The sequence below is a fragment of the Hoplias malabaricus genome, chromosome 14 (genome assembly GCF_029633855.1).
Source record: "Hoplias malabaricus isolate fHopMal1 chromosome 14, fHopMal1.hap1, whole genome shotgun sequence".
NCBI lineage: Eukaryota > Metazoa > Chordata > Actinopteri > Characiformes > Erythrinidae > Hoplias > Hoplias malabaricus.
The window spans coordinates 8,733,426-8,755,307 of record NC_089813.1 but is presented as its reverse complement, the minus strand read 5'-3'; the positions used below and the strand labels follow the sequence as shown (position 1 = coordinate 8,755,307).

Genomic DNA, 21,882 nt, shown 5'->3' with positions numbered 1-21,882 from the left:
AATGATATCATAATTTAAAATAAAATCTGAACAACCAGTTTTAATGGAATTACACACTGAAAAAAGTAGACAAGGTGTAGGACGTGTTCGACAATTTGGATTTTTTTAAAATTCCAGTTTTCTTAACAAACAAGTAGACCAACAATTTAAAAAGTGTCTGGCCAATGTTCAGAAATACGATGACTGAAATCCACTGTACTGAAATCAATGGGGGCAGAGAGAAGGGTGTGTGTGGTTACCTACCGTGCTCCAGAAGCTACATAGTGCAGTTTCTGCAGTGCTGAGTCAGGAGTTACCAACTACAAAGGCTACGTTTTCCCTATTACATCACAATGATTTTGAAGTTGTAATTGTAAGTTAAAAATATTACGTAGTATTCCTTAAATTAGTGTTAGCACTGAAACCGCATCATGATTTTGTCCAGCACTTATTAAGTTGTACCCATTTCAACGGACAGCTTCTTATGCACTCATCCTGGTCTGTGTGATTACAAGCTGAAAGGCAGCACACTTACTACATATAGATACATTTTTACAGAGAGATTTTTTTTTTGTTCATTTTTGGCCCAAACATTGACAGCTTAATTTGGACGTATTGGAACTTTTTAATCTTTGCATCTCTCTATCATTTAAATAATTATTTGCCAAACTTACCACTATATACCACTATATTCAGATAATGGGTGTTTTAAATATTGATTCTACAGATTGTTTCATCCTCAACTGTCTCTAACCCCCAAATTTGGATTGCCGGCTTCTTCTGCGTTTCTGCTGTGATAAATATCTGTTAAAGTTTGGGAAGCAGTCGTGTTTAGGTTAGATATACTGCTGATATGTCTATGATTTATGCGTAATAACTGTAATTACCTCAAGACATGCTCAGCTGAATAAATAAAAAGTGTATTTCATTTATGCAGCAGGCTAAGCTAAGAAAATATCCTTGGCTTATTAAAGATTAATTATCCTGACGGTAGAGGTCTGTCAGAGTCAACACTGCTTTTTTTTTTTTTTAAGTCCCAACAGTAGCTTTAAGGTTTAATCAGTTGAAGATGTTGAAAGGTAAAACTGTATGTTTATATTCACATGAATATACCTCACTGTTTGGGATGATTCCAGATTAGTTTTTGTGTCTGACGAAGGGGGAAAAAAAGCACCAGATTAATTGTTCACTTTCCAGGAAGCTTCCTTTTCTCTCATTGTCTCACACATCTCATGGTGATCTGTTTTTCCCCTGGCGGACACAGTAGTACTTGGCCTTCTGGGTAGATTCCTTAGCAAATGTGCTGAAACTGAGAGCACGCAGAGCCAGTGTTTTGTCTTTTTGCGTCTTTGACCGTCACCGTGGTACATTGGGTCATTTCTTATTGGCTGGCTCCACCCCTAAACTTATCAGTAAGATCAGGAGGGGAAAAAGTGTGTTTAAAGGTTTGTCAGACACTCCACGCTTACTAAATAGTTAATGAGGTGAATCAAGTTTGTAAATAGTAACTCCATACGATCTGCTGCCCACATGACTTCAGCTCATAATAGATACACACTGAGATCATAGTCACATCACTGTGAAAGGTTTGCTGGGGCAGCTGTGCAGTTGTTTAAGTTTTTTAAGGCAAGACTGTAGCCACAGCTTTGATTTAAAAGTTTCGAATCCGCAGTCACAGCTTTAAAACCACTGAACCGAGAAATTTATATTATAAAAAAGCAATTATGAGGTATTGGCTTGCACCAATATAAAACCATTTGAAACTGTTTTCTTTTTATTTTCCACACTGAAGCCCCCACCCCACCACCATTATATGCACTCATTGTTATATTTATGCCTTTGTTCCATTCCTGCTCGCCTGTTTCAGTTAAAAATATTCAGAATATGTTGCTGTGGTTTCTGCAGGACTGGCCCATTTTCACGTCAACTCCAGTTTTGTTCAAAGCCTTTAACAAGAATGATAATTGACATCAGAACAGCAGTTTGCCTTTTCTTGGTAGTTTTGAAGCTGCTTGACTTCTTATTCCTTCCCCTTTTAGCATGCAGCTCCGTTCCTGGTCCCCAGAAGAGAAGATCTCAAGTCACAGAGTGTCCAGACCACTTTCTCAGGTAGGTGGACCCCAGCGTCCAAAAGCATCACTGATTATACACAGGGCATATGACATCATCCCAAGACAGAAATGTAGGACTTGTTCAAACATAGAACATGTTTAGCCCTGAAGGTTTGGAGACAGAAGAACTTAAGACATCTTTTCTTACTCCTTATGGTGAGTGGCTCTTCACCACCTGCATGCCCCAGCAAACTGAACTGTGTTTAACATGATTCAAGGTAGGTCTGAGAATGCTGATTTGGCGTGTGAAGGCTCGTGGATATGTCTACTGCAGGGTTTTTTGGCCTATGACGTCATGGGAAAGAGTCAGTTTTCAGTAGAATGGGCTCCCTGTGATGTCTCCTCGTTAATGCCAGGCCTTGTAGTACGTGAACACTGAGGAAATAAGATTTCAGACTCTATCGGCTAATTATATTCCCCCCTCCACAAGAAAGGGCTTGGCTGTTTTTATATTTTCATAGTGTGTGGTAAATCAGTAGTGTTCAGAAAGGTCAGTCCATCAGGTTGGCATTCACTCCCAACACAGCCTGGAAGCAGTTAATTTAAAATAACATTGTGAGGAAGAGGACGCTTAAGGGCTGAGGAGAAACAATATGTCTGAGCTTTTTCTTTAGTGACTCCTTAAGAACTTGGGCTCATTAGTGGCGTCTGATATTGAGTAGAGTATGAATAATCGGCTACATGTTAAGGAATGTATCAAATAAATACTGATTATTCAAAAATGTGAAATTGTTCTTGTGAAAATGCCTTTTTTTTTTAAAGTTACAGTCATCGTATCTTTATTAATGGATCATTTAAACATTTGCAAAGTACTGCATTGAAGGGGAAAGATAAATCCCTGGTTTGACATTAATTTGGGGCTCTGGGCCGACTACCAACCCAAAAACAGTGAAATAAAACAACAGTCGGTTTGGTTTGATTCACCTAAATGAGAAAATATGGGATAAAACAAGCCCTTATGGTTTTGTGCTGCTTATTATGTGGAGTATAGAGTTTTTAGAGTTTTATAGTCCCACCTCCTTGTATAAGTCTCTCCAATCAGAGCTGGGAAGACCCAAAGACGAGGTTAATCAGAGCAAAAGGAGCTCAGAGAAATTAACAATACTGACTTTAAAAATGGAGAAAAAAGAGAACAGAGCGAAAATGGCTGAAAGCTCCTCACTGAATTGAGCTCTGGCTCATTCTCATGTACAGAAACAGGAGCTGAAACCTGTCGTTCTGAGCAGGGCTGTTTAGACAGAGGGTAGAATGGAGCTGTGGTGTTGGATCTTTATGGTGTTTTGACTATAGAAGATTTTCATTAAGACTAGAATTGTATTCAGTTCTGGAAAAAAGTATATGTTCCCTTTTAAAATGAGTTACATTTGCGTTATTGAAAAATAAGCTTATGTTATGACTGTGCCAAGTTGATGTTGATTTTCTTATCGAGAAGATTGAAAAGACATGTGGAGCTGGGAGAGGAAACTGAGTGCGTTCTATACACTACCAAAAAACGGATTACATTGTGGGAAAGTTCATTTTGAGATATGTAAGCAATGTAACATGGGTCTGACTCCCACAGAAGTATCTTGAAGACAGCTGACAGAACAGGAAAAAACAGCCGGGGACCTTTGATGGCTGATGGCATTCCAGTCATTTTCAAAGTGCTCTGGACGTTGGATAAACACACACTCAGTGACACGGCTTATTAAACTCTCTAACGTCTCAATTCCCCTGGCAGCAACAGTCCGGCCCTTGCGTAGGTGGCCATCTTGAAGAGTCATGGGAGGGCTCCAGATTGTTCACCTTAGCCTCGGGTCGCAGTGGGGAGAGTTACTTTACGGCAGTCATTCAAGGATTCGAGATTCATACCAGTGCAAAGCTGTATTAGTCGTAAATAACCAAGGACGTGTTTGAGTGAATGTATTCTGTTTTATTTTGTTTGTTTTCGATGAAGTTTTTGATGAAGGAGGCATGGGAAAGAAAGGTCAGATGAGGAAAAAGCTCCTGGTTTGATTTGAAAAGAAATATGTCAGCCATCTGCACTCTGCCACAACAACAAAAATAACAACAAAAAGATGTTTTTTCCATTGCTCTCCACTGATTATAATCATGATCTGTCCTGAGACCAGGGGCCTGTCTCACAGCTTTGTCCCCGAACTCTGGTTTAGCTACTGATTAAAGCGAACCTCGTATAAACAGGAGGAGGAATCGAGTCAACTCACTCTCTCACACATTCACTCAATCACATTTAACACAGTGCTGCACAGGAAGCATTGATGACGAAATCTGTCCTTGTTCAAATAGGGATGTTTCATACAATAACACCTCACCGATTTTAGTGTGTGTGTGTATAGGGCTGGACAATAATTCAGTATCAATATTTATCAAAATATACATTTTTTCAATAACAATGATATGATACGCCTACTCTCCGTTATTCCACCCCTCCCCCACCTCCCGTCATACAGCCAGTGTCTGTGTTTCCCCTCCAGCCAGTCGCCACATCTTCAAGGTAGCGATGTGTAACCACTTACAACTTTATTATTTCTTTATTACTGTTTCCACTGTATTTCTCTTTTATTTTGGCTGGAACACATTAATTGCTTTCCCATTATTTTAAATGGGGAAAATTGACTCGAGAAACGAACTTTTCTACTTTTGAACTGGGTCACGGAACGAATCAAGTTCGTAAGTAGAGGTTCCACTGTACATTATGTACAACATCTGTCACTGACTGACGTTCATTAAAAAGCGCTGTCGTCATTTAACTGCCCGAAATTTTAAAGTTAGTTTAAGAACGTTAATATTGACAAAGCTGAGAGGTTTATGTTCGACTGTGATGTCACACTTCTTGTTTATTGTTGGCAGTTTTTCTGTTGCTTTTATGTTGTTTATATCAATATCGGAATGATATATTATCGACTGAAATTTAGAGATGTAGCGTGATATACATTTTGACTATATCGTCCAGCCCTATGTGTGTGTATATCTTTTTATTTTTGAAAATGAAAGCAGTATACTTTTCTCGTTACTGATGCCGTTAAATATCACGAGGGGAGGTCAAATGGCCACTTATTAATCCAAGAGCTCTTTATAATCTTCAGTGCTGAAAAACACGTTAGATCAACTGGCTGTGCAAAATTGTCCCCAGGTGTGTGTGAGACTGGGTGAGTGTGTGTGATGCCCTGTGGTGGACCAGTGCGGGTTTCTGACTTATGCCCAATGACTCCGGGTAGGCTCTGGTCCCACAATGACACAGATCATGATGAAGTGTTTATGGAAAATAAATGAACTAATTAGCCCTGGAGTAGTTTGCTTAATGTAGTGTAAGTTCCCCTCGTGATGTAGCCCAGTAAAAAGTGATTCACCATCATGAGATGCAGCTGCTGAGAGGAAAATAGCATGTGCCTGTACACGGTTCTCTTTGGAGGATAAAGATATTAAGCAATAAATTCTGCTCTGTGCCTCAGTGTTGATTCTCTAGCTTTAAAGAGAAAGTAGCTAGGCCTCTATAGAAGTACAGTATTTGGAAGGAGTCTTGGTCTCACGCACCCAGCTGAGGGGCCTCACTCTAAGCCTTCCTTCACCCATCACTTGAGAGTCTACTCCACAATCAGAGCGCAATTTACTGCTGACCCCATCTGAATCCTAACGAGGGTCAGTGCCCTCTTTTAGTGTCCCTTCATCATCATATGCCCAGAACAACATTGCTATCATTCCTCTCGGGCTCTGTCTGATCCCTCCATCTCCAGCTATGACAGAGGAATAACTCAAACGGGTTCTGGGAGGGAGGGGGCTCCGAGGTTGAGATGATTTTAATGTGGAAGATAGCCGTGGTGAAAAAGGTGAATTAAGGGTCAAGGGTTGATTATTAGCCAAGTGCTGAGGGACCGACACCGGGTATTATTTTCTTAATTTTAGTTACTGAGTACGTTTTTATTAATCAATATAAATAACATTTGATCTGAGGACATTTTTTTTTTTACATGTACTAGTAGCAGCACACATGGCTTGTCTCATATATGGGACTACACTCTGTACACACACACACACACACACATACACAGTCACCCATGGGGCTGTGTCTTCCGTTTTCATTATCAGTAGAAGGAATGTAGGCAGTGAGTGATACAGGCCCGTCAGCTGTAAGACCCCACCGTGGTCAGCCCTGGTGTATTTTGCTCCTCTTTTGGGTTTAGTGAAAAGCCCAAAGGGAAGAGTCTCTCTGCGTGGTGCCTGAGAGATTCAGGACGTTTCCCTCACATTCTTCTGACGAGCCATTCGCCCTTTCTCCTCATTTTTCTTCCCCGCACTGGACTCCCTTCATCCTCTCTTTTTTTTTCTGTCTTTCCTCTCATCTCTTCAGGGAGCACTTGCATACTTGGGCTTTCATTTTGCTACACTGTGCAGTATCAGATTTTGGAATATGTGTGTGTGTGTGTGGGTGTGTGTTTTATGGGCGCACAACGTTGGTTTACACATTTAATACATTTCCTACGGTTAGTAACCCCTTAATTTTATGCTTGATCAGAATCTACGTTCTAATCGGTAGACCCACTGTTGTCATCTCTTTCAAACACGGCTCTGAAATGTAATGAAGTGAGGGAATGGAAGTATGAGACCGAGGAGAGGGAACATGTGCCCACTGATGCACTCACTGGGCATAAGGGGTGAAGATTGAGATTTTCATGCTGTGTTTATGTGAACTCCAAGGGCCTGGAGGTTGTGGGTTCGATTGCCGCTCCGGGTGACTGTCTGTGAGGAGTGTGGTGTGTTCTCCCTGTGTCTGCGTGGGTTTCCTCCGGGTGACTGTCTGTGAGGAGTGTGGTGTGTTCTCTCTGTGTCTGCGTGGGTTTCCTCCGGGTGACTGTCTGTGAGGAGTGTGGTGTGTTCTCTCTGTGTCTGCGTGGGTTTCCTCCGGGTGACTGTCTGTGAGGAGTGTGGTGTGTTCTCCCTGTGTCTGCGTGGGTTTCCTCCGGGTGACTGTCTGTGAGGAGTGTGGTGTGTTTTCTCTGTGTCTGTGTGGGTTTCCTCCGGGTGCTCCGGTTTCCTCCCACAGTCCAAAAACACACGTTGGTAGGTGGATTGGCGACTCAAAAGTGTCCGTAGGTGTGAATGTGTGTGTGTGTTACCCTGTGAAGGACTGGTGCCCCCTCCAGGGTGTATTCCTGCCTTGCGCCCAATGATTCCAGGTAGGCTCTGGACCCTAAGCGGTTACAGATAATGAATGAATGAATACTTTTTGATGACTCATCCACTTACATAGCTATAGCTAAAAGCACTTTTTTAAATGGACAGGTCTCTCTTCAGGGGCAGACTTGACAAACCTAGTCAAAATAGGCCACTGTTTTAATATATTTTACAATTATTCTCAAATTTAATATCGCAGTACAGTAATACCTTGACTTGGGAGTTTAATTCGTTCTGTGACCGAGCTCGTAACTCAATTTTCTCGTATGTCAGCTTGATTTTTCCCCCCCTGAAATGCTATTAATCTGTTCCAGCCCCTCCACAATAATATTAATTTTTTTTAATAAGAAAAATATACTTTATAAATAACAAATAACGTATTAAAAAATATAACAAAAGTAAAGAGAGCGTAAATAAATACCTCGGTTCTATTACTTGTTTTTACCTTGAAGATCAGATGAAGATGCTGAAGGAGGTTGGGGGAGTTATCCTTTTCTTGCTCTATCGCTTAACGTAACTTATTCGCTACACACTTAATGCTACAAAAAACTGTGATACGACAGATGCACAGCGAGATAACCAAGTGAACTGAACGCTCGCTGGGCCACCTAGTGGTGGTAGGTGTAAGCTCACTTGTAACTCGGATCTCGGCAGCCATCCTTAAGCAAAAAAAATCGAAGGAGCGTTGGCTCGTATCTAGGAAAATTCGTAAGTGGTTTCACTCATAAAACTTAATTCCTTAATTCCCCACATTGTGCAGTATTTATTTGTGTCCTCTCGTAAACGTGATTGTGTGCTTTGTCTCAAACAAACGAATACAAATAATATTTTGAGTGTTTTTTGTGAATCTGATGTATCTAACAGCAAATATTTTCCATAGTCTGTGTTCATTTAACTGATATGAGAAGGACATGTTGTATATAAAACCTTCCTTGCTTTCACTCCATTGTGGTTTGGCAGTAGCCAACAGCTTAGGGGAAGTGTTGTGTGTTTTTGGATCTCTCTCTCTTTGGCGCGCACACACACACACAGTCTCTTAAACTCATCAGGTGTTGTGTGTTTTTCTTGCTTGATGGAAGTGACATGTTCTTTGGCTTGGTGTTCTCTGTTAGTGGAGGTATTTCTCACACACTCTTCTGTGTGTACCTTATATAAAGCCAGGTGTAAGGATCAGGTGATGGAGCGAATTCAGCGCTGGGTAAATGCCCTTTCCACTCATTTACTCTTTACCTAGAGAGAGGCTGAGTATGGCAAGGGAAATCTCCATTTAAGAACACCTTAACTGGCCGAAAGAGCGAGAAGGAGAGAGCGGGATAAAGAGGGAGTATCCATTAGTCCTGCTTGGCGGGGTGTAGGGTGTCCTGAGAAAAGTGGCACGTACAATGAGGGCTCTGATGCAGAGCATTCTGGGAGTGTGGTGTTGGCTTTCTCATCCATCTGAGGCACAGGCCAGTCCTTGTGTACCAGGGCCTGGTAGAGATGCGAGGGGGTAGGGGGGGGGTGTCTCTCTCGCTCTCTCACTGTGTCTGTCTCTTACACTTTTTTTTTTTTTTCCCAGTTTATTTTAACCCTCCCAAGACCCCCTCCTCTTTTTTTTCTCCAGTGACCCAAAAGCAGCTGGGACACAGAGGTGGCCTTTGTACCCGCCGGCCCTGTCCCAGCACACTCCTCTTATCCCTTTCTGTCTTTCTGTTTGGTTTCAGCCGACCCATCCTTCTCCTTTCTGAGCCTCTGATCTGCTCGTATTGTGGTGCAAGACTTAAGTAAAATAGTTGTAGACTTGCTTTCATCTCTTTTTGCCATGCCTCTGGTGAGATAGCATTTTAAGATCTGTAACATATTCAGTTTTATTAAATTAGGCCATTCTAGGGCTGGGCAATTAATCAAAACTTAATTCAAAACTTCTAATCGACATAGTTTTGTCTATATCGATTATTTTTATTCTGTTATATCCCCACTGTGTGTTCATGTACTGTCCCTTTAAAACCACGCTACCAAGCTGTAGTCACATGATTCTGCCTCCGGTCTGCCACATGGACGCAACGACCAAGCGACTCGAGCAGTTCGTACCAAAGAAAAACCCAGCGTCTCTGGTTTGGACGTGCTGTGTTTTGACTATAATTAAGACGACACTGAATGTAAAAAAGTCAAATGACAAAAAACAGTTTCAGCGACCAAAGCACAATCACACACCAAATATAAACAGTGCTCTCAAAACAAGAGAGGAACAAGCTCCCGGCAACATTAGAAAAGATATCCCAGCTTTAAAACTGGAGCATATTTACAGTACAAGCCTCGTCACTGAACTGTGAGGGTAAAAAATACAAAAACAAAATAATCATTCATTAATTGTAATCGGGGCGGCACGGTGGCGCAGCAGGCGTCGCAGTCACACAGCTCCAGGGACCTAGAGGTTGTGGTTTCAATTCCCACTGCGGGTGACTGTCTGTGAGTGTGGTGTGTTCTCCATGTGTCTGCGTGGGTTTCCTCCGGGTGACTGTCTGTGAGGAGTGTGGTGTGTTCTCCCTGTGTCTGTGTGGGTTTCCTCTGGGTGACTGACTGTGAGGAGTGTGGTGTGTTCTCCCCGTGTCTGCGTGGGTTTCCTCTGGGTGACTGACTGTGAGGAGTGTGGTGTGTTCTCCCCGTGTCTGCGTGGGTTTCCTCCGGGTGACTGTCTGTGAGGAGTGTGGTGTGTTCTCCCTGTGTCTGTGTGGGTTTCCTCTGGGTGACTGACTGTGAGGAGTGTGGTGTGTTCTCCCCGTGTCTGCGTGGGTTTCCTCTGGGTGACTGACTGTGAGGAGTGTGGTGTGTTCTCCCCGTGTCTGCGTGGGTTTCCTCCGGGTGACTGTCTGTGAGGAGTGTGGTGTGTTCTCCCTGTGTCTGTGTGGGTTTCCTCTGGGTGACTGACTGTGAGGAGTGTGGTGTGTTCTCCCCGTGTCTGCGTGGGTTTCCTCCAGGTGCGCCGGTTTCCTCCCACAGTCCAAAAAACACACGTTGGTAGGTGGATTGGCGTCCGTAGGTGTGAGTGTGTGTGTTGCCCTGTGAAGGACTGGCGCCCCCTCCAGGGTGTATTCCCACCGTGCGCCCAATCATTCCAGGTAGGCTCTGGACCCACCGCGACCCTGAACTGGATAAGGGTTACAGATAATGAATGAATGAATATCGTGATATTGATATGCGCTCATATCGCCCAGCACAAGGCCATTCATTTACTTTTGTCATGCAGTTAACTTTTATGTGTCATCACTAAACCAAAACCATTGCCAGTACTGCAAATAAGCAGCCAAAAAAAAAACAGGTACAGACAGGTTAAGAGTACAAAAAAGTTTCTGTAGTGCTATATTTCTATAGGTTCCGACATATGTTTACAGTACATCAACACACAGCTGCACCCTTTCTGTATTTCTCCAGGTTGTGGGTGGAAGTTATTTCTTGGGGTTTTCCTTTATTGTTATATCTTCTGAATCCTGTTGCTCCAGTGGGAATAGTGCAGTACTTTACACCCTGGTTCCTGTTGCAGTTGGCCTTTTTTTTATTTCCACTGTACGTTTCTCTCTGCTTCTTCCCCATGGTGCCATCACAGCATATTTTGGACCATGTGGCAGGATCTTCTAAACTCTTTTTTTTTTTTTTTTGATAGTGGAATGCCCTGGCATGCGCACACCCTTCACAAGGAACAGTGGATCAGCTCCAAGCATTAGGAAATGACCGTGCTGAGTTGTTTCTTTTTTGCCTGCAACAGGGATAATATGTGGCCAAACCTAGCACGACTTTGGCGCCATTAGTGACCCTAGGCCCAGCTGGGTTGCCCGTGGTGACCGCTGTGCGGTTACAGAGGGTTGCCGGGACGGCAAGCCGCATCCTGCGCAATGGCCTGTGCACTCGGACAGAAATAAACAGAGCGGTGAGGTAGCATTCATCTGGTACTTTCAACAGCCAGTGACCTTGTACGTCCTTGGATGTATCTAGAGTTCAGTTTAAACATTTCCAGATTTGATTCCATGCGACCGGGATCAATAAAGTGCATTTAGCATGCACCCACACAGACTGCACCCATGTCCTCTTGGACACTTCTGTTCTTTATTTTCTTCTCCTCAACTGTTTTAGCTTAAAGGCTCTTTGTATGTCGTCATATAGTAGAACATTAACACAAGAATGAATTGAACGTACACAAGTAAAGACTGATGGAAGAGTAATCATTTCATTGTACAGCGTGCAATGAAATGTGTCTTCGGTATTTAACTTAGTAGCAGTGAACACACACACACACACACACTATTGACTTCGAGCAGTGAACACATACCTAGAGCCCAGGGAGCAGTTGGTGGTTAGGTGCCTTGCTCATGTTTTTCTGCCTGTCATGGGAATCTAACGCTTGACCTTCTAGTCCTAAGCCCTCTTCTCTAACTCAGTAAGGAGTAGCAGCTCTAGTTTTTACCCATTTTACTCTGTTCTCTTTCTTCTCTGTTCTCATTTTCATCATATCTAATTAGTATTTATATATCTCCACGCTCGTTGTTCCTATTTTACTCAGTCTAACCTCGTCTTTGCGTTGTCACACAAATGGAGAGATACAGACGAAGGGACTGGACAATTCTAAAGTCTTTGCACTCTAAGTAAGATGCTACACAGCACCAGAACTGCTCTGTTTACTTCATGCTTGCTGAGTTAGACAGCCTACAAGAAACATGCTAGGTTGCATGTTTGCAGTGTGCGGGTTGGTGAGCTCCAAAAACCCAAATTGGTTGGCTTTTTGCTGCTTTTAAAACAGATTTCCATGCATTTTCTAACTTTCATTTATTGTATTTACCGTTCACATTCTCTGTCTATCTTTAGAATTAGGATCACTTTCTCCGCATTTAACCCAATCCGTGTAGTGAAACACACATTTACGCACCCAAGTGAACACTAGGGGGCAGTGGGCAGCCCTAGCCAAGATGCCCCGGGAGCAGTTAAGGGTTAGGTGCCTTGCTCAAGGGCACTTCAGTCATGACCAGCCGGCTCTGAGGATCGAACCGACAACCTTCCTGCAACAAGCCCCCAGTTCCCTAACCACCAGACAATGGCAGCCCCCAGCTATCTGCCTCTCTTCCTTACTGAATGGATGAACTCATTCTGTTTGGTACTGAACCCTTCTTTAGTCCTCTGGAGGGTGTGTGTGTGTGTGTTCATGGCGGGTGTGGTGCATTGGAGCACTTATTTGTGGCCTATGCCTGGAGCCATGGTACACATGTTAATAGTCATTGACTCTTTTTGAACTTTCGTCTCCAAACCTCTGCGTTTGTCCTTACATTCGTCCACCCCCCCACATTCTTCAGCTCTTTTTCGACAAAGAAATTTGAAAATATTGGACTAGCTGAGAAGTACTCTTCCAGAGCACATTCTAAAACCACTTTGGCTCAGTCCCTTCTTTTCCTTTTCTTTACTCTGCCGTACACAGATACCAAGGGATGTCTTAAATGCTTGGGGCCCTCCGTGTTGGGTTTGGCACTGCGTGTGTGTTTGAACAAGTGTGTGCCAGCGTTCGCATGTTCCTGCGCAGTTAGACCCTATTAAGCCCCTGCTGATAAATCTAGGGTTGTGTCCACTTTTCTGTCATCTTCATTCTTACCCCTGCTCATCCTCAGCCCATGCAGCCTTTGATTTGTTATTCTTTTCCTCAGAGGTGGAAAATCAAACAAGCACTGGTTGGACACCGTCGCCCTCAGGCCCTCTTCAAGGCGGCCAAGCCGGAGGACCCAAGGCTGCCAGTGTTTATGGGGGCGTTTTTGGCCGTCCGCAGTTGGGCCCTGCGTTTTTTTTTCTTGTGCAGTTTAATGAAACGGGCTGGAGTTGTATGACAATGTTCCAGAAGTTCCGAAGTTCCTAAGGTAGCGTATACATTCTCCCTGCGTATGTTTCCTTTTAGCCCCAAATCTGACGTTATAGACCTGCACCTGAGGCCTTTCCATGATTTCCATGGAAATTTTTATTACTGAAATAAAATAGATTTCAGCCAAACCCACAGTGACAGTAGATGTTAGCCAGTGAAGTGATCTCCTTGCCATTGGCTACAGTTCTTTTTCTGGCTTAGAAACTGACCTTAGACCGGCTGTTATTGACTACGCTGCTGCAGCCTACCACCCACCTTGTGGCTGTGTCAGAGAAACCAGCTCTGGGTCACTGGTTTGGATTATAGCGAGTCAGTGACTGTGTAACAGCTCATTACTCTGTTATGTTCCTCACTAATGCAACTACTGGTTTTTTTATGGTAGTCGGAGTTGAGCATGTACCACCAGCTGGGGCTTATCTGTGAATGATACATCATCGGTGTGTATCTGTTTCATACTGTAATGTCCTGTGCACTTATAGCATATCACTTTTAGTCTGGAAGACGGTTGTATAGCATTGTCTTGTTTAATCCCCCACTGTTGGTAAGGTTTAGGAATTTGAACAAAAATCCCATTGGGACAAATCAGAAACGGAAGCACACTACTTGGGTATTTCTCAAAATACTTAAAGGAACATTAGGTAAGATTTATTTATTTATAAATTTGTTTTATTTATATTTCATTTAGCTAGCTTGTGGGGCTCCACCAGGTAGTGTCGCAGTCACACAGCTCCAGGGGCCTGGAGGTTGTGGGTTCAATTCCCGCTCCGGGTGACTGTCTGTGAGGAGTGTGGTGTGTTCTCCCTGTGTCTGCGTGGGTTTCCTCCGGGTGCTCCGGTTTCCTCCCACAGTCCAAAAACACACGTTGGTAGGTGGATTGGTGACTCAAGTGTCCGTAGGTGTGAGTGAATGTGTGTATGTGTTGCCCTGTGAAGGACTGGCGCCCCCTCCAGGGTGTATTCCCGCCTTGCGCCCAATGATTCCAGGTAGGCTCTGGACCCACCGCGACCCTGAACTGGATAAGGGTTACAGATAATGAATGAATAAAAGGGGGGTCCTCCTACAATAATACATTTTCACAGCACTGTACTGAAATCAGCGCGAATGGGAGAGGTTGAGGTTTCCTACCCAAGTTACACAGTGCTGTTTCTGCAGTGCTGAGCCTGCAGTAGCAGCAACATAGGATCTGTTCTCCTTATTACGCGCCAGTGGGTCATCACGATGATATTGAAGCTGTAATTTTAAGTTCAAACTGTTACAGTGTTCCTTTAAATGTAGAGTTTAGCTGCTGTTGTGCTGAGGGGACGTGACTGAAACAGAGGATCTGTTGTGAAAGTGAAAGACTCTAAAGAGAGGAAACAGTGTGGTTCAAAGTATACCTCAGCATATCTTTATCTGTAACATAGATTTGACCTACATTTGACAGAACCTCAGGTACTTTTCCCTGCAAACAGAACCAAAAAGCTGTTAAAGAAATGAGTATCGTATTATAATTATACAGGCAAAGCTATGTAGTGTGTTTCCGTGAGTAGAGAGGAAATGCACTGAAATTATCGTCTGTAGTAATACACCACATGCTACAGATGCAGTAGATGAAAACCAGGTTAAGAAATTTGAGCATCCCTTTTTAACGAAGGGACTGTTTTCTACACGGAAAGACAGACGAATTGAGAAAGAGGAGAAGAGAATGTTCTGCTCAGGTGGCTTCAGTCAGGCAGTGATTTATAAGGCTCTGTAAATATTCTGTAAACTCTTTATCCACTCACACACAGCCTGAGCCCAGAACAGTGATGGAGAAAACTGTGAGATGCAGCTCCACTTAGCGAGAGTGATGTGGCACATATAGTGCAGCAGCCAGACAACACATCACCTCATCCTCCACCTTATACCTCAGTTCTTCTAAACACGCTCGAGACATTATTCAGTTTATTTTAACTAGGAATATCCCACCGAGGCTTTAGCAGAGCTCTGTTTATGAGTGAATACACACACTTGGAACTCCTATGTATACAGTAGACATACAAGACTTTCAATGCCTCTGCAGCAAGGCATGCAGTGTTACATTTTAAACAAAGTAAGATATCGAGTTAAACACAATTGAATAAACTGAACTGCTCATTCCAGACTGGGGTGAAGATATCAGCTGCTTTTATTCATGTTAATGGGCTGATCCCAGGTCAGTGGTTTTTTTTAAAGCTGTTACTAAATATATAGGTTAACCATGGCCTTTCTTTAACAAACGTGACAGAAGAACAAAAATGTTGGGTTGTAGCCCCACACCTCTCCTTTTAATACAAGCATTCTGCTGTATTTTTGTTTACATTTCTTCTTCTTCTCAACACAATCCTGAAGCCGTTTCTGTCCTCCTCTGAGTGAAAGGCATGTTTGATCGTGGGGGCTATGGTCTGCCCCATTTTTATGGGTTTATATGTTCTATTAAAGAGTGCAGAGGAATTAGGAAAATTAGGAATTAGATAAATGAACTGCATGTGATGAGGTCCAGAGCTCTAACAAGTCCTTAAACAGGTCCATATGTCTAATGAGCTGGATATTCGGCTACATTTGGACAGGTCTTTAACGGAAAATGAGAAATGTGTTACTCATTCCTTCCCTCTCTTCGACTTGTCCTCCTTGTTTCTCTCCAAATAAAACATAGGGCAGACTGAGGGCTTCACAGTTAAAATGTGACATTAGATGGCGTCTGCTTTGGCCCCACACACAGCAGACCATCGCCTATTGCCACTAAAACTTGAGAATGATTGTGTAGCGTTGTCCGGCAGTGTGTGAAAAGCATAGCAGAAAGAACCTCTTTGCTATAATTACGCTAATTAGCAGCTTGAACCAAAGTAGCATGTACCCAGACGCTACCAGAGACCTTTTTTTAAATCTACAACCACTGGCACCAGCCATAGCTTTGTGACTCTTAGGAATATTTAAGTAAAGACCTTTTTCATTGGAATGTGACCATGTCCCAATTGTAGTCAGTCAGTTGGGAACATAACCAGTATCAACTCTATCTGATTACGTTCTTCAACAAATTCATCATGGAATATTCCAGAATCTCTTTTCGTTCCACAGCATAAAACCAAATCATTTCGGTAGATGAGGCCATGTGACCTAGCATTAACACAGAGAGTAGCTAGTGATAAACTATGATAAACTAGTTGTGCTGCAGAGGTCTGATTTTTAACGTGGCACCAGTGGCGTCTCTGGTATGAAATGCCTGGAAGGGCACATTGAACTGTGTATTGTCTTCGTCTGAACTACACACAACCGATAAGGGACTCCGCTCAGTGCTCGCACACACAGATAGCGGTGTAAACACACACAGCGACTGTAAGATACTCTCAACCACCACAGTTCAGGAGCCCTTCTTATATAAAACACATGAAAATAGATATAGAGTCATTAGGTGACTTCATCATATGATTAGCTCGTGTATCGACGCAGACACTTGCAGCGACGATCACTTACATTCACTTTACACACTTACGTTTCTTATTGGATGGGGTGAGCGTGATGGTGCCCCACAGCTCAGTACTGAAAGCGTACAGTGTTTCAGCTGCTCACAGGCTCTCAGAGTTAACCAGTGGAGCTGAGAGAATGGACAGTGAGTGTAGAAGCAAGGAGGTGGTCATAATGTTATGGTTGATTGTTGTGTGTGTGTGTATATAGATAACGTTGTGCACTGTTCCACAGAGACATCTGCTGAATGTAGAGATGCCCCTGTGAAGCAGTGGCATGGCAAACATCTGAAAGCTCCAAAGTCATAGACAAGAAGCAGCTAGCTGCGCTCACTTCAAAGTTCCAGACTACCTCTCAAGGACTGTTTAACTGATTAAGTTTCCATTGGAAACCATACGCAAAGGCAAGACTGTGGAGCACTGGAAATGCATGCACTGTAGTGAATCACAGGGATTGACAACTGCTCGACCTCCCAAAAGGCACAGCACCATCTCTAAAGTGTGGCCAGAGACTGAGCTGAGCACCTTTATTCCAGCGAGAGGAAGTTTTAATAGCGAACTATACGATGACGTTGTAGACAAACGTCTGGTTCCAACTTTTGTGGCAGCCATTTAGGGATTTGTAGTAGAGCTCCCTTGGGTCTGATACATGTCACGTCGCTCGCAAACACTCGAAACATTATCAGCTTCTGAAAGACTTTTTCTGTCCTCACACTTCCCCGAACACACAGAGCGAGGCATGCAATCAATCTCCGATAGATCCCTTCTTCTTCTGTCATATGGTTTGTATCAACACTGTCTGGGCTTCTCTGCCTCAGAGAGGGGTACTTAGGGAGAATTATCATGCGTGTATTAAAGACAGAGCTGCGCTGCAGAGAGTGCAGCCCACCCTTGCTGAGCCGCTCGCACTCGTAAAGCACCAGAGAGTCAAAGCACGGATAAACGTACCCACTCCCAAACACTGTCATCGAAAAAGGTTATAATGACAGGACACGAGACTAAAGAAGACGGACGTCATTATCATGGTCCCCCCGCCGACCACCGTCGGCACACGCCAACGCTCGAGTGTGGTCCTGTGGCTAATGACAGGGAGAGGGAACGATGGCGGAGGGTTAAAGGCTGTTAGACCTCCAGCGACGGCCTCACAAGAGTCTGGCATCATACCCTTCCAACCCTGTGCCCTCTTATCAAACACACCAACCCTCTATTTAGAGCGAGGAAAGGAGTGTGTTCCTAGATTCAAAAAAGAAAACTAAAATGTACTGACTTTGTAATAAAAGTAGAGGAAAAACAGGGAAACTGAATACATACAATGTTTTTTATATATAAAACTGACCACCACAGAGCAGGTATGATTTGGGTGGCGGCTCATTGTCAGCTTTGCAGTGACTCTAACGTACTGCTGTGTTAGTGAATGGATCAGACACGGCAGTGATGCTCGAGTTGTTAAACTCTTTATTGTCAGCTAAAAGCATTCTGCGACCACTGATGAAGGACTAGAGGACGACCAACTCAAACTCAAACTGTGCAGCAACTGTCTCAGACTTTACGTCTACAAGGTGGACCAACGAGGGAGGTGTGTCTAACTGAGTGGACAGTGAGTGGACACTCCGGCAGCACTGCTGTGTCTGATCCAGTTTGTGTCAAATGCTTTTCCAGTTGGTGACTTTTACAATAAGCTCTCAGTTTTTGTCGTATTTTTAATGGCAATCGTGGGGGGACAGTGTCCTTGAAATACGGATGTTGATGGTGATAATGATCCAAGACTCTTTGTTATAGACAGGCCATTGTCAGCCTTCGGTTTCAGTATTAATGTGCCACATAAGTGCACTTGGAGGATAAGAAACAGATGCTCCTGCTCCTCATTTCCTGTTTGTTTGTTCGCTCTCTCCTTAGATCTTTCCTTTTCCATTGCTTTGCTCTTTGGGCGCTAGGTGCAACCAGCAAGCCTTTCCTATGGGGCAAAGTGTTTACACAAACCCGATTGATGGAAACAGGATGGAACCTCCAGTATTTTTACTGTAATAATTATTCAGTTTGTTTAAACCCTATCCTCTGCTACTCAATCATTCCTATCTGAGCCTGCGCTTGCCTGAGGACTTCTGGAGATCAATGATGTCCTGAAGATTGATGCTTGTTTTTCCAGTTTAATCCAAAGTCATTAAAATATATATATAACAAAATATATATATATATATTTTTTTGGCAATTTCTGTTCTCACCCACGCCTCCTCTGTTGCAGTGCCTTGGCGCACACCTCAAAGTTTTCATAACTCAGAATTGGAACGTCTAATAATCGTTTTATCTCGAGTGTATTGACTCTACTGGTTTCTGGAATAAATCTGTTAAAAGTGATTGGCAGTAGACTCTCCTCAGACTGGGTCCTGCAGAAAAACAAGTTTCTGCTCAAGGTCTTTCAGAAGTTTCCAGATGCTGTTGATACCAATTGGTTTGTCTGCATTGTCAATAATAACCCAGTTCATTTTACAGAACGTAGTGTGTTATGCAATATTAGTGGCACAACTATCGTAGGAGTAGTTCCAGGGATGATAAACTGGCCCCTCACATTTGACAAGTACTAAGTATTGTCTGGTCTTTTTTTTTTTTTTTTTTTTTCTCCCTCTCTTCTTTATTCTTTGGAACTTATTACAACCCACATGGCCTTCAGACTTCAGTCTCCCTGAAAACAGAATACACTCTTGACATGCAATGCTTTTGTCTACTGTTTCTAATGCCACTACAAACATACTCATGCCAGTAGTGTGAGTGTGTCATATAGGGTCACTGTCTTTTTCCTGTTACAGTCCCCACGTGTGAGGTAATGTGCTAAATCATATCTGTGACAGGACTCTGGTTTCTTCATTACTGTGTTGAACAAACCTGTGGTACCGAATTATCACAGTCACACACTCGTGCACGCTTCATATCCGCGAGCGTATGAACACATCCTAAAGTGACAGCGGGTGGAGAGGAGCCACAGGCAATTGTCTGCACATTCTTTGCTAGTGCAGTAATGCAGCAGTTGTAAGCAGCCAATCAGACGCTTGGGTTTGGCCAGTGTCACGTGACCCGTGTGGATCGGTTAGAGACCACTTCCTTGGCACGACTCGCTGATGTAATCACCTTCGTCCCTCTGCTTTTTGTCAACTCTTCGTTTCACGAGGGACTAGAACACTCCCACTTTCTCTTTCTTTCTCACCTCTCTCTCGCTCTCTCGCTCTCGCCCGTACCTACATGGCAGCAAGGGTTTCAGATTTCTGCTCTTCGTGTTTTTCGATACAGTGTGTGAGCAGAACTTGTTGGTCTTGCTCTTGTTTTGTATGGGTCAGATTTCTAGAATGCTGATCATAGCATGGCATGGTTTTTGAATTAGAATCGGAGCATAACTTTAGATCTGATATCAGTTAAAGCCCCTCCCCCAACACGTTTTTGCTTGCTTTCTCTAATGTTGTTGCTCTAATGCCAAATTATTTTATAGTAATAATAATAATTAAGGAGAGTACAGTGGGGCAATAGGTAGTGTTGCTGTCACTCAGCTCCTGGGGTTGTGTCCTGCTCCTGGTGACTGTCTGTGAGGAGTGTGGTGTGTTCACCCTGTGAAAAATTAGGTACTAGACGATAGCTTCAAATAATACAGGACTGTCTATATCAGTCATACTGGAGAGATTGGGAAAGGGTTAAAGGGTAAGCACCACTTAGGGGACCTCCATGAGTATTTCACATTATTTTAGTTACTGACAGATATAAGTATGAATTAAAATGAAAATAGCAACTTAATTTGCTTTAAAACTGACAATTTTATTAAATTGACGGAAAAACCCGAGCTCGCTACGGAAATTCTTGAACGCAACCGTGACGTCACTGGTGGACAACAGCTGAACAACGCCCCGGTAAAACACCGTTATGACTGACTGTTATGACAGTATCTAGCTAAATAACCAACATTATTCATGACAATAGCCTAGCAATAAGCTAAACTCAAATGTAGAGGTACCGTTATTCTTGTAAATGTGATCGAAGTCGAACTCGAATTCATCCGACACTATAAACCTCCGTAATGCAGCTACGTAGCTGAGTATAATCTGAGACACCGAGTTTAGCGAGTCAAGCTAACGTTAACTAACACCAACTAAAACAGGCGAAGTGAGTGTCCTCACCCTGTTTACCTCCATGTTACAGAGGCTCTTGAACACCTTTCGTTGGTGTCCTTACATGCCCATATTGTTGGAAAAGCGCCAGTGAAATGAGCTACAGATAACGGAGTGAGCGGAGGGTCCTTTCCAAAGTGCCCGTTTAAAGTTGACAAATTTAGTCCATTTTCTGGATATTTTGGGATCTTTGGGCCATTTGTTCACAGATGTCCCCCTGTACATTGAATGATTGCAGCTAAAAACAACACACCTTTTCGTCATTTTGCATTAAATTAAGTGCAGCTTCTAGAGTTGTTGTCCACCATCTACGTCACAGGCAAGACGCCTATTAGAGTTTCCCAACACCGTTGGGGGGGGGGGGGGGGCGCGCAACAGTCTTTTAAACCTTATTCCTTGAATTAGTAAGAAATAACATGTTTTCTGACTATCAATAAACACAAGTTAGGAACTCAAATTCCACTGTATTTATTTGTTTGACACTTTCATAGAGCTGATGCTTAGCCTTTAAGGCTACACATTCTCACACAATCAGCTCAGATAAAGAGCTGTTTAATCTTAGGTACTAGAGTTTATATTAAAATATCGTTCTTTTCAATGTGAACTGTTTAACTCTGCAATGAAAATCTGCTCTCGGGCCAGTTATGAATCAGATAACACTCGTTAAAATTGCTCACGGTGAGCAGACGCTGCTGAAAACTATTGGAAGCAGGCGTCAGTGACTTTGGTTTTCCTCTTGGGAAAGTGTTAAACCACCTTTTTAAAGCTTTGTGTCAGTCAGTGTATCCTCACATCTCTTTCCTACGTGTTATTCTTCTTGCTGAATTTATTTTTATTATTTTTCGGGACCTGGGTGGCAAACAGCTACAATGGAATGTCCAACCTGTACACCCCATTGTATGAGTTCTGGCACCACCCCTGAGTGTGTGACCTTCCTGTGTGATGTAACAGGCTTTGCCTTAAGAACAACTGCGGTTACAGTGCAGAGGTTAGATCCGCAGTGAAGAAACTGTGCTCTCTCTCTCTGTGTCTCTCTCTCCTCTCTGTGTCCCTCTCTCTGTCTCTCTCTCTCCTCTCTCTGTGTCCCTCTCTCTGTCTCTCTCTCTCCTCTGTGTCCCTCTCTCTGTCTCTCTCTCTCT

The 21,882-nt window shown here is 43.2% G+C and overlaps 1 protein-coding gene across 1 annotated transcript in view; it reads left to right on the top strand.

The window, feature by feature from the left end:
• pdlim2 (PDZ and LIM domain 2 (mystique)) overlaps nucleotides 1-21,882 on the top strand; it is a 75,586-nt gene that overhangs the window by 29,802 nt on the left and 23,902 nt on the right. The window contains exon 6 of the mRNA XM_066644443.1: nucleotides 2,019-2,088. Coding sequence (XP_066500540.1) covers nucleotides 2,019-2,088 — 70 coding nt within the window. The remainder of the gene's footprint in view (nucleotides 1-2,018; nucleotides 2,089-21,882) is intronic.